Source organism: Vipera berus (assembly GCF_964194415.1).
Source record: "Vipera berus genome assembly, chromosome: 14".
Classification (NCBI taxonomy): domain Eukaryota; kingdom Metazoa; phylum Chordata; class Lepidosauria; order Squamata; family Viperidae; genus Vipera; species Vipera berus.
In genome coordinates, this window is record NC_138217.1 from 3125958 (window position 1) to 3137500 (window position 11543).

Sequence of the window (11543 nt, forward strand, 5' to 3'; positions counted from 1 at the left end):
GGGCAGGACAAGAAACAAGGGTTGGAAACTGGGTGCTCCATCACTGGAGGTTTTTAAGAAGAGGCTGGACATCCACCTGTATGAGATGATATAGGTTCTCCTGCTTGAGCAGGGGGCTGGACTAGAAGACCTCCAAGATCCCATTCTATTCTATTCTATTCTATTCTATTCTATTCTATTCTATTCTATTCTATTCTATTCTATTCTATTCTATTCTATTCTATTCTATTCTATTCTATTCTATTCTATTCTATTCTATTCTATTCTATTCTATTCTACTTCCCAAAGACTCTGCTGCAGCCCACCTTTGTTCATGCCTGACTTCAGTCTGGCTACCTATGTCCTGGTATCTTCCCTAAGTGCTACATAACTTGACCAAGTTGATCTCTGAGGTGGTAGGAGTAGGAGTCCTGAGCATTCTTTACTCTGCTTAGTTGCTCCCTTGTGCCAGGATTGTCAATAGTTTTGCTTTTTGAGTGCTTCTATCTCCCCCTTGTGTCACCAGTGGGAATATCTGCTTCTCTGCAATCAAATGAATCAGAATAGAGCTGGAAGGGACCTTGGAGGTCTTCTAGTCCAACCCCCTGCTCAAACAGGAGACCCTATATTATTTCAGATGAGTGGCTGTCCAGGCTCTTCCTCCCGTGATGGAGCATCCACAACTTCTGTTCCCCTGGTTAATTGTCCTCACTGTTAGGAAGTTTCTCCTCAATTCCAGGTTGCTTCTCTCTTTGATCAGTTTCCATCCGTTACTTCTTTTCCTGCCTTCAGGAGCTGTGCAGAATAAATCGACCCCCTCTTCTTCTTTGTGGGAGCCTCTCAAAGACTGGAACGCTGCTATCATGACGCCCCTAGTTCTTCTTTTCTCTGGACTAGACATAACCAGTTCCCGAGTGGTCATATGTTTTAGTCTCCAGGCCTTTAATTATGCTCTTCTCTGGACTTTTCCCACTTTCTTCCATTCACCTCTTTCACAACTGCCTTGGGTTTAGCATGGCTTCAGGGGGCCCTCAAGCCCCTCTGTTGAGCCCCTAGTTGGAGCAGGCAGGCCGGGGGGCGGGCGGGGGCAGTCTCTTTGCAAGCTTTGGAACAAGTAGGTGAGTGGAAAAACGTATTCTATTCTATTTTATCCTGCAATTCTATTTCCCATAATTCTATTCTATTCTATTCTATTCTATTCTATTCTATTCTATTCTATTCTATTCTATTCTATTCTATTCTATTCTATTCTATTCTATTCTATTCTATTCTATTCTATTCTATCCTATATTTCCATTCTGTTCTGTAATTCTATTCTGTAATTCTATTCTATTCTATTCTATTCTATTCTATTCTATTCTATTCTATTCTATTCTATTCTATTCTATTCTACTCTACTCTACTCTACTCTACTCTACTCTACTCTACTCTACTCTACTCTACTCTACTCTACTCTATTCTATTCTATTCTATTCTATTCTATTCTATTCTATTCTATTCTATTCTATTCTTCCTCCTTCCCTATCTCCCTCTTTCCTCCTATCTCCTCCCCCTTTCCTCCTGCAATGGACCATTCCATGTCCCCCTCTTGCAAGGCGTTCTCCCCCCCCCAAACAGAGCTCTTCTCTCCCTTCCAGATGATGCAGACCAATGTTCCAGGAGTTTTCGCTGCGGGCGACGCAGTCACTTTTCCTTTGGCACTGAGAAACCACAAGAAGACCAACGTTCCACACTGGCAGATGGCTCACATGCACGGTGGGTTTTGCTGTGGCCTTCTGTCTCGGAAGAAAAGCCTCCAGTCCCCCCTTGGAAGTCCTGGGAAGTCCTTAGCAAATGGTGCAGGGAGCTGCAGCCTGTCTGGTTTTTCACGAGGCCAAGATATCAGGGGAAGCAGAGGCCCAGATCCGATGATGCCAGTTCTTCCCCCGCCTTCTGACCACGAGGAGCAGTGGGGTAGAGAGAGAGGAGATTCTGCATCCCCTCCATCTCACTCACCTGTCTGCTCTTGTAAGGCCTCTTCTTCTCTCCCTTCCCAGGCCTAGAACAGCCTCTCTGATTCTCCTTCTAGTCAGATGCGGTCAGTTGTGCCCTCTCCAACAAAAGGAAATTTAATATGGAGAAAAGCAAGATTTTACACTTAAGTAGAAAAAAACAAAGGTATAAATATAGATTGGGCGAAACCTGGCTTAAAAATAGCAACAGTGAGAGGGAACGTGGAGTCCTAGTGGATGATTGCTTGACTGTGAGCCAGCAAGGGTGCTAATACGATCCTGGGTTGTATAAACAGAGGCATAGAATCAAGATCACGTGAAGTATTTTTTTTTAATTAAAGAGTTTTACCAAAAAAATTTTTTACAATACATATCCCCAAAACCCACCCGCCCCAAACCACCCCCTTTCCCCCCCCCACTTCCCAGAGCTGAATACAGGGTTTCAGATATAATAATCATATTCTAACTAAAATTATCCATTATAAAATTAACCAAATTCATAATGTGCTTTAACTCCCCTTTAACATAACTATACATTCAAATTATTAAAAACATAATAATAATAACTTAAACAAAGATCACGTGATCTTTGTTTAAGATCATCATTGCTTTTTAAAGCCTTAGTAAGGACACATCTGAAATATTGCATCCAGTTTTGGTCACCACGTTACAAAAGAAGATCTTGAGACTTTGGGAATAATGCAAAAAGAAGAGCAACTAAGATGATTAAAGGCCTGGAGACTAAACTATATGAAGAACGGTTGCAGGATTTGGGAATGGCCAGTCTAGAGAAAAGAAGGACTGGGGGAGACATAATAGCAGTACTCCAGTATCTGAGACGCTGCCACAAGGAGGAGGGGGTCAATTTATTTTCCAAAGCACCAGAGGACAAGACGAGAAACAATGGAGGGAAACTGATCAAGGAGAGAAGCAACCTGGAATTAAGGAGAAGCTTCCTAACAGGGAGGACACTTAACCAGTGGAACAGCTTTGCCTTCAGACATTGTGGGTGCTTCAAGACTGGAGGTTTTTAAGAAGAGGCTGCACAGCCACTTGTCTGAAATGGTATATAGGGCAGGGGTCTTCAAACTTGGCCCTTTTATGATTTGTGGACTTCAACTCCCAGAATTCCTCAGCCAGGCACACTGGCTGAGGAATTCTGGGAGTTGAAGTCCACAAGTCATGAAAGGGCCAAGTTTGAAGACCCCTGGTATAGGGCCTCTTGTTTGAGCAGGGGGTTGGACTAGAAGACCTCCAAGGTCCTTTTCGGCTCTATTCTGTTCTATCCCAGTCATATCTTCTCTTTAATTAACCTCCCTTCTGCTCTGGTTTTCAAGCCTGTTCACTCCTCCTAGCTCAGGGCAGATGCTTTACCGGCACACGGAGAGCACATCCACCTCCAGCAACAGCAGAACAGGGTGGTTGTTTAAAAAGACAAGGCTGCCATTACAACCACCTGTTCAACTTTTCCTGATCTTGTAGCTCTCTTGGTGCAGCTTAGGATTGCACTTGTCTTGTTTGCAGCTGCAGGACGTTGCTGGCTCCGGTTCAAATTCAGGATCCACTAGAGCAGGGGTAGGCAACCTCGGCTCTTTTATGACTCGTGGACTTCAACTCCCAGAATTCCTGAGCCAGCATAGCTGACTCAGGAATTCTGGGAGTTGAAGTCCACGAGTCATAAAAGAGCCGAGGTTGCCTACCCCTGCACTAGAGGATAACCAGAGACCTTTCACTTGTCCTGCTGTCCTCTAAAGTTCCTCCCATATTAGGTGCACATCTTCAGACTTTTTCCTACTTTAGTCTAGGACTTTGCGTTTGTGAAGAAGTCTAGAGCTGGTCTAGGCGATAAGGAAGGCAGGAGTCATCTCTTTAAGGGAGGACTTTCAGAAAAGATGACTTAGTCTTGAGGAACAAGAAAGCAGGAGAAAGACACTGTCATAACCCACTCCAATCCACGTCTTAGGAGAGAAAAACTCTTGGAGACAAGATTGCCCAGGCAGGAACTTTTACTAAGACATAGATGACAGAGGATATAATAGACAGGATCTGGAAACTGTCTCACAGATCGATATTTTTAAAGTGTCCCCGAGCAAAAACACCACCCTTCAGTCCATTTGGTCAGTTCCTGATCAGTCAAATCTCAGGTGTCCAAATCCTTGTGGGAAAGGGAGAACCATCAGTCCATTCGTAGCACAATCCCTCCCTCCCCTTCACATTCCATCCGGAGATGCAAGCCAGAATTCCCCCACCCCCTTTCTTAAAGGTAAAGGTAAAGTTTCCCCCGCACACGCGTGCTAGTGGTTTCTGACTCTAGGGGCCGGTGCTCATCTCCGTTTCAAAGCCAAAGAGCCAGCGCTTGTCCAAGGACGTCTCCGTGGTCATGTGGCCGGCATGACTAGACGCCAAAGGTGCACGGAACACTGTTACCTTCCCACCGGAGTGGTCCCTATTTTTCTACTTGCATTTTTACGTGCTTTCGAACTGCTAGGTTGGCAGAAGCTGGGATGAGTAACAGGCGCTCACTCTGTTACGCGGCACTCGGGATTCGACCCACCAAACTGCCAACCTTCTGATCGACAAGCTCAGCGTCCTAACCCACTGAGCCACCGTGTCCCCCTTTCTTAGCTGCTGGTAAATCAGAGAGGGAGAGGATTTCCTTTCATCGGCCAGAACCAGAATTCCCCCCACCCCCTTTCTTAGTTGTTCGAAGTTCAAAGAGAGAGGGTTCCTTTTGCCATGGCCAACAGGCCGGCTGAGTAAACAAACATTACATCTAAGGGAAAGAGATGGGGCAATAAAGACCCCTGTCTTCTCTTTCCTCCTTGGGAATCACAGAATCCAGTGAGGGGGGGGTGAGATTTGGGCTTGCACAGAGAGGGAGTTAGAAATGAAATATAAATGGATTCTGACAGACACGCCAAATGGTTACGGTTTTGTGTATGGGACAGGAAGATAATTGGACAGGCTCCCAGGTGCTGTTTCTCTGCCCTACAACAATAAAAAGCTCTGCTAGAGTCCCTCAAGATTTGTCTCAGAAGAAGGATTTGTTGAACGCAGTTTGCAAGAGCCAATGAACACATTGTCTGTTTTTTGACCTAGCCAAGCTCAAAAGGCTTACATCAGTGTTTTTCAACCATGGTAACTTTAAGATGGGTGGACTCCAACTCCCAGAATTCCCCAGCCAGCTGCTGGCTGGGGAATTCTGGGAATTGAAGTCCACCCATCTTAAAACTTGCCAAGGTTGAGAAACACTGTCTTATACCGTTCAAATAACAAACAAACACAGTTTGGATGTGCTCTAAAAACGCTCATTCCTATGCTTGGTTGACTTCTCTGTTACATTCCCTATTACATTGCTTCTCTGTTGCATCCCAGGGCGCATAGCAGCACTGAACATGCTGGCCTATGGGACCGAAATCAGCACCATCCCTTACCTGTGGACCGCCATGTTTGGCAAGAGCATTCGCTATACAGGTGAGGGGAAGAGAGGTTTAGGATTGGAGAGGGTGCCAAGACTTGCTTTTTGGTGGCCTTAATGGTTTGGCGGATTGATGTTCTCAGCTACTTTGTATTTCAACTTTGGCCTTGTTATTGTTTTTATTCCGCTCTGTTTTCTGCCCAGAGTCACTTGTTAATGTGGAGGGTCCATATCAATTGGATAAATAAGAGGCCCTTGGTGTTCTCTGAGCTGGGTTGTTTTCTTGCAGACGTTTCATTGCCCAAACTAGGTAACATCATCAGTGCTGGAAGGAAGTGGAATTTATGGAGAGGAGGAGGGAGGGAGGAAGGGAGGAAGGAAGGAAGGAAGGAAGGAAGGAAGGGAGGGAGGGAGGGAGGGAGGAAGGAAGGAAGGAAGGAAGGAAGGAAGGAAGGAAGGAAGGAAGGAAGGAAGGAAGGAAGGAAGGAAGGAAGGACAGACTGTGGGGTCCTTAGTGCTCTCTGAGCTTGCTTGTTTTCTTGCAGACATTTCATTGCCCAAACTAGGTAACATCATCAGTGCTGGAAGGAAGTGGAATTTATGGAGAGGAGGAGGGAGGGAGGAAGGGAGGAAGGAAGGAAGGAAGGAAGGAAGGAAGGGAGGGAGGGAGGGAGGGAGGAAGGAAGGAAGGAAGGAAGGAAGGAAGGAAGGAAGGAAGGAAGGAAGGAAGGAAGGAAGGAAGGAAGGAAGGAAGGACAGACTGTGGGGTCCTTAGTGCTCTCTGAGCTTGCTTGTTTTCTTGCAGACATTTCATTACCCAACTAGGTAACATCATCAGTGCTGGAAGGAAGTGGAATTTATGGAGAGGAGGAGGGAGGGAGGGAGGGAGGGAGGAAGGAAGGAAGGAAGGAAGGAAGGAAGGAAGGAAGGAAGGAAGGAAGGAAGGAAGGAAGGAAGGAAGGAAGGAAGGAAGGACAGTGGGGTCCTTGTTGCTCTCTGAGCTTGCTTGTTTTCTTGCAGACATTTCATTACCCAACTAGGTAACATCATCAGGGCTAGTCAGGAGTGCTGCCTGCTGTCAGTTTATATCCTGGTGTCTTGCCTGTCTGGGTGGGTGGGGAGTCTTAGGGATTCTTTGGTTGTGCTCTGTGGCTGTTTCTTGATTGGGGTCTTGCTTACTTGATCACTGATCTGATCTTGGAGTTAATCTATGCTGATCTGAGTGCTGATTACTGTTATACAGATCAGAGGTCACCAACCTTTCTCGATTGGTGGATGGGAGGGAAAGGGGGAGGGAAGCATTTTACATGGGATGCAAACAGGGCGGGGCTAGCACCTGCTTGATACTCACTAGCCCTGCCCCGTTCTTGGACAGCGCCCCATTTCTGCACACCGCGGTGCAGCGGTGGCCTGTTTTCACACCCCATGGCGCGTTGTCATCCAATCCTTGGTGGAGCAGTGGGCTAATGCCTCCTTAAGTAACACCAGCTGCCTGCAATTAGTGCAGGTTCGCATCCCACCAGGCTCAAGGTTGACTCAGCCTTCCATCCTTCCGAGGTAGGTAAAATGAGGACCCAGATTGTTGGGGGCAATAAGCTGACTTTGTAATAATGCCGCTGGGGGGCCCGAAAGCCCCAATAAGCAGGCATATACATAGAATGAAGGCTATTGCTAAGCACATTTGATTTGTGCTTAGATTGTAAGCCGCCCTGAGTCTTCAGAGAAGGGTGGGATATAAATGGGATTAAAATAATAAATAAATAAATAAATAAAAAATTTTGTGCCCCGAGGCGCAGTGGTGGCCTGTTTTCGTGCCCCACGGCTGCAGTGCTAACGTGAGTGGAGAGTTGTGCGCGCACACATGTTTGTACTTGCTAGCTTGTCCTGCAGCCCAGTGGCCAGCAGGCCATGGCCCCCTACCAGGCCATGGCCCACAGGTTGGGGACCCCTGATATAGACCTATATAGGCTATGCAAAAGACTAGCCCAAAAACGAAAAAGACCCCAGGACCTCTCCACCAGCAATCAGCACTCAGATCAGCAGAAATTAACTCCAAGGTCAACTTCAGACCAACAATCAAGTAATCAAGACCCCAGTCAAGAAACCGCCATAGAGCCCAACCAAAGAATCCCTAAGACCCCCCACCCACCCACACAGACATGCAAGACATCAGAATATAAACTGTCAGAAAACAGCACTCCTGACTAGCACTGATGACGTTACCTAGTTGGGTAATGAAACGTCTGCAAGAAAACAAGCCAGCTCAGAGAGCACCAAGGACCCCTCATTTCAACCCTGAGCTACAAATATTCTCCTTTATTGGATAAATAAAATTAAAAAAGGCAGATTGGCAAAATCCTCTGCTATCATGTTTCTTGCTTAGAAAGCTGGGGGAATTCTTGGAAGAAATGCAGAAGTCTTGTACCTGTGTGTGATTTGTGCTCTGGAATTAAGCCTAGGCTGGAGAAAGCATCTAATTTAGGGTGCCTTAAAATGTCTTCTTCACTCTTGACCAAAAGGGTGCTAATTCTGCACCCTGTCGGCTCACCTGCCTTTGCAACAAAATTCTCCTTGTTTTCTCCATGTGGCGATGCAGTGCTCCATAAAAATGTGCTGAAATACATTTTTAAAAAATGCATGTTTACTTCACAATGCTGCTAAATATATTTATGCATGCGTAGTATTGATTGGCTTCTTATATTTTTATGTTTTTTTTGAAAAAACAGATTAACATAGGAAAAAGACATTTGTATGCCTCCTACATATATACACATTGGTTTTGTTTTCTAGGTCATGGAGAAGGATTTGATGATGTGATTATTCGGGGAGACCTAGACGAACTTAAATTTGTAGCCTTTTACACTAAGTAAGTGCCCATGAAAAGCTTTAATTTATAAGCCACCATGATGTGTGTTGCAAAATTATACTGTGTCTTTATAATAAGCGAATACAGCAGCTTACATATTGCTTGTTGATGTTACAGAAGCTGACTGAATCTGTGCAATCAATTTTAGCTTCAAAGAATATTAGAACCTTTTTATTTTATTATCTTGGCCATGAAACTCCAGATTTACGGCATTTCTCAACTTTGGCAACTTTAAGATGGGTGGACTTCAACTCCCAGAATTCTCCAGCCTGCATAGCTGGCTGGGTAATTCTGAGATTGAAGTTGCCCCACCTTAAAACTTGTCGAGAAATACAGTACTAAAAAAAAAACAATGTTGAAGAAGCACACTGAGGACCTTTCCAGGCTTCCAAAGTTCAAAAGAATAGAATAGAATAGAATAGAATAGAATAGAATAGAATAGAATAGAATAGAATAGGAGTTGGAAGGGACCTTGGAGGTCTTCTAGTCCAGCCCCCTGCTCAAGCAGGAGAACCTTTACCATCTCAGACAGGTGCATGTCCAGTCTCCTCTTAAAAGTCTCCAGTGATGAAGCATCCACAATGTCTGAAGGAAAGTTGTTCCACTGGTTAATTGTTCTCACTGTCAGGAAGTTTCTCCTCAATTCCAGGTTGTTTTCTCTCCTTGATCAGCTTCCAACCATTGTTTCTCATCCTGCCCTCTGGTGCTTTGGTGAACAACCTGGCCCCCTCTGCCTTATGGCAGCCCCTCAGATACTGGAACACTGCTATCACTGCTAAGAATTTTGATCGACTTGAATATGGGGCTGCATCCAGTTCAGTGTCCATGTTCTGTGGTGAGAAATGTCAGGTTCCCAAGTTAAATAGAAACAAGATAGGCAGTTCTTGGCTTAGCAGTTGTACTTGCAAGAAGAATCTCCATGTCTTGATAGGCCACAGATTTCAAATAAGCCAACGGGCACACAGCAGCTGGACCTAGAAAAGGGCTATTGGACAGCATCATCTGCAGAGGGGAATTTGAAAAGCCATCTTGTCTTTCTTGACCACCCCCGAGAAATGCCACGTTGGCTAGCTTGTTCTTTGAGCTAACAATGTGGGCCATGCCAATAGAATTAGTCAACATTTATGCCATTCGTATCACCCCACTGCTGATCCCTTCACTTTATCGGGTCAGCAAAAGAAGCAAAGCACCTGGGAAAAACACCTGGGGATCCTCCTGCCTTGTGTGAAATGCGCCAAGGCCTGGTGGCAGCTGCTCTGACCTTTGCTTCTGGATCTGTTCTTCCAGGTGTGAAGAGGTGCTGGCTGTGGCGAGCATGAACTACGACCCGCTGGTGTCCAAGGTGGCCGACGTCATGGGCTCTGGCAGGATCATCCGCAAACGAGATGTGGAGTAAGTCCCGCTGAGTTGCTGCTGCACATATTCCAGCCTCCCTCCCACTCCCCATGGAGCAAATAGTTGGAACAACATCCTTCGGCAGACACAAGTGTGAGCTTCCTGCGGCTCTCCCTGTGTGCCTGATTGCCTGGGGGGCTATTTGCCCCGTGTAGCCAAAGGCCCGGATCAAATGATTTGATTTGATTTTATTAAATTTATATGCCGCCCTTCTCCCTGAGGACTCAGGGCGGCTCACAACCATAAAAATTAAAAAACATAAAGTAAAATTTTTAAAAAAGAATTAAACAATAGATGCAATAAATACAAGACAATTTAACCCAGTAAAAAGCCTAATTAAAAACCGTAGTCAGTCCAGGCCCGCTTGTTGGAACAACCAGGTCTTCAGGTCATGGTGGAAGGACCGAAGGTCAGGGGCCGTCCGCAGCTCTGGGGGTAGTTCATTCCAGAGGATTGGTGCGCCCACAGAGAAGGGTCTCCCCCTGGGGGTCGCCAGCCGGCATTGCCTGGCCAACGGCACCCTGAGGAGGCCGACTCTGTGGGAGCGAGCCAGGCGATGGGAGGTTGACAATGGCAGCAGGTGGTCTCGCAAGTACCCCAGGCCTAAGCAATATAGGGCTTTAAAGGTTATTACCAGCACCTTGAATCGCACTCGGAGGGTAACCAGAAGCCAATGCAGCTTGCACAGGAGTGGTGTAACATGGGAGTACTGAGATACTCCCATAAGCACCCGCGCGGCCGCATTTTGCACCAGTTGAAGCCTCCGGGTGCGCTTCAAGGGCAGCCCCATGTAAAGAGCATTGCAGTAATCCAGACAAGAAGTGTCTGGGTGTCTGGGCAAATGGGCTGGGCTGAAGGGCCAAGGGTGGAGGACCAGGGGCCCATTGGCCATGGAGAATGGCTGGCGGAGGGCCAGTGGAGGAGAAAAGCAGGCTGTAAATGGGCTGAGGTGGGTGGCAGGGGGTGAAGGAGGCACGGCTGAGAGTCCGTGCCTAAATGTCCCATTCCAATCTGAAATGCAAGTGCATCATTCTTGGGACATTAAACGGGGCTCTTGTTATTTTTTTTCCTGCCTGGCAAAGGACTCTCCACTTGCTTCTTCTGCCCGGAGGGGAGAGCCTGTCCCTGCGGGTTGGGAGGATGGAGATTTAGAATAGAATAGAGCTGGAAGGGATCTTGGTGGTCTTCTAGTCCAGCCCCCTGCTCAAGCAGGAGAACCTATACCATCTCAGACAAGAGACTGTCTAGCCTCTTTTTAAAAATCTCCGGTGATGGAGACCCAACAACTTCTGGTGGCAATCTGTTCCACTGGTTAATTGTCCTCACTGCTAGGAAGTTCCTCCTTAATTCCAGTTTTCTTCTCTCCTTGATTAGTTTCCAACCATTGTTTCTCATCCTTCCCTCTGGTGCTCTGGTGAACAACGTGACCCCCTCTTTCTTGCGGCAGCCCCTCAGATACTGGAACACTGCTATCACGTCTCCCCTATTTCTTCTTTTCTTTAGACTAGCCAAACCCAAGTCCCGCAGCCGTTCTTCGTATGTTTTGGTCTCCAGCCTTGGATCATCTTAGTTGCTCTTCTCTGATTTTTTTTCTGAATTTGAAGGCTCCTTTGTTCTAATTCTGAATCAGGGATGTCAGGGTGGGGTGGGGTGGGGTGGGAGTCAATTTGCCACGCCACGGCCAACCTGCCCCTGGATGACTCGCTGCGGGACAAGAGTTACACTAATATCAAAGAAATGATAATAAATAATAATAATAATAATAATAATAATAATAATAATAATAATAATAATAATAATAATAAAGTTGGAAGGGACCTTGGAGGTCATCTAGTCCAACCCCCTGCTCAGGCAGGAAACCTTATACCATTTCAGGCAAATGGCTGTCCAGTCT

At 46.3% G+C, this 11543-nt stretch overlaps 1 protein-coding gene across 2 annotated transcripts in view; it reads left to right on the forward strand.

Moving 5' to 3' along the window:
• The window catches only part of AIFM3 (AIF family member 3), a gene marked incomplete at its 5' end in the record, with an annotated part of 55041 nt that overhangs the window by 38993 nt on the left and 4505 nt on the right, over nucleotides 1-11543 (forward strand). For both annotated transcript variants that reach the window (XM_081339135.1, XM_081339136.1), the window contains 4 exons: nucleotides 1617-1734; nucleotides 5346-5444; nucleotides 8179-8254; nucleotides 9542-9646. In XM_081339135.1, the coding sequence (XP_081195261.1) occupies nucleotides 1617-1734; nucleotides 5346-5444; nucleotides 8179-8254; nucleotides 9542-9646 (398 nt within the window). The remainder of the gene's footprint in view (nucleotides 1-1616; nucleotides 1735-5345; nucleotides 5445-8178; nucleotides 8255-9541; nucleotides 9647-11543) is intronic.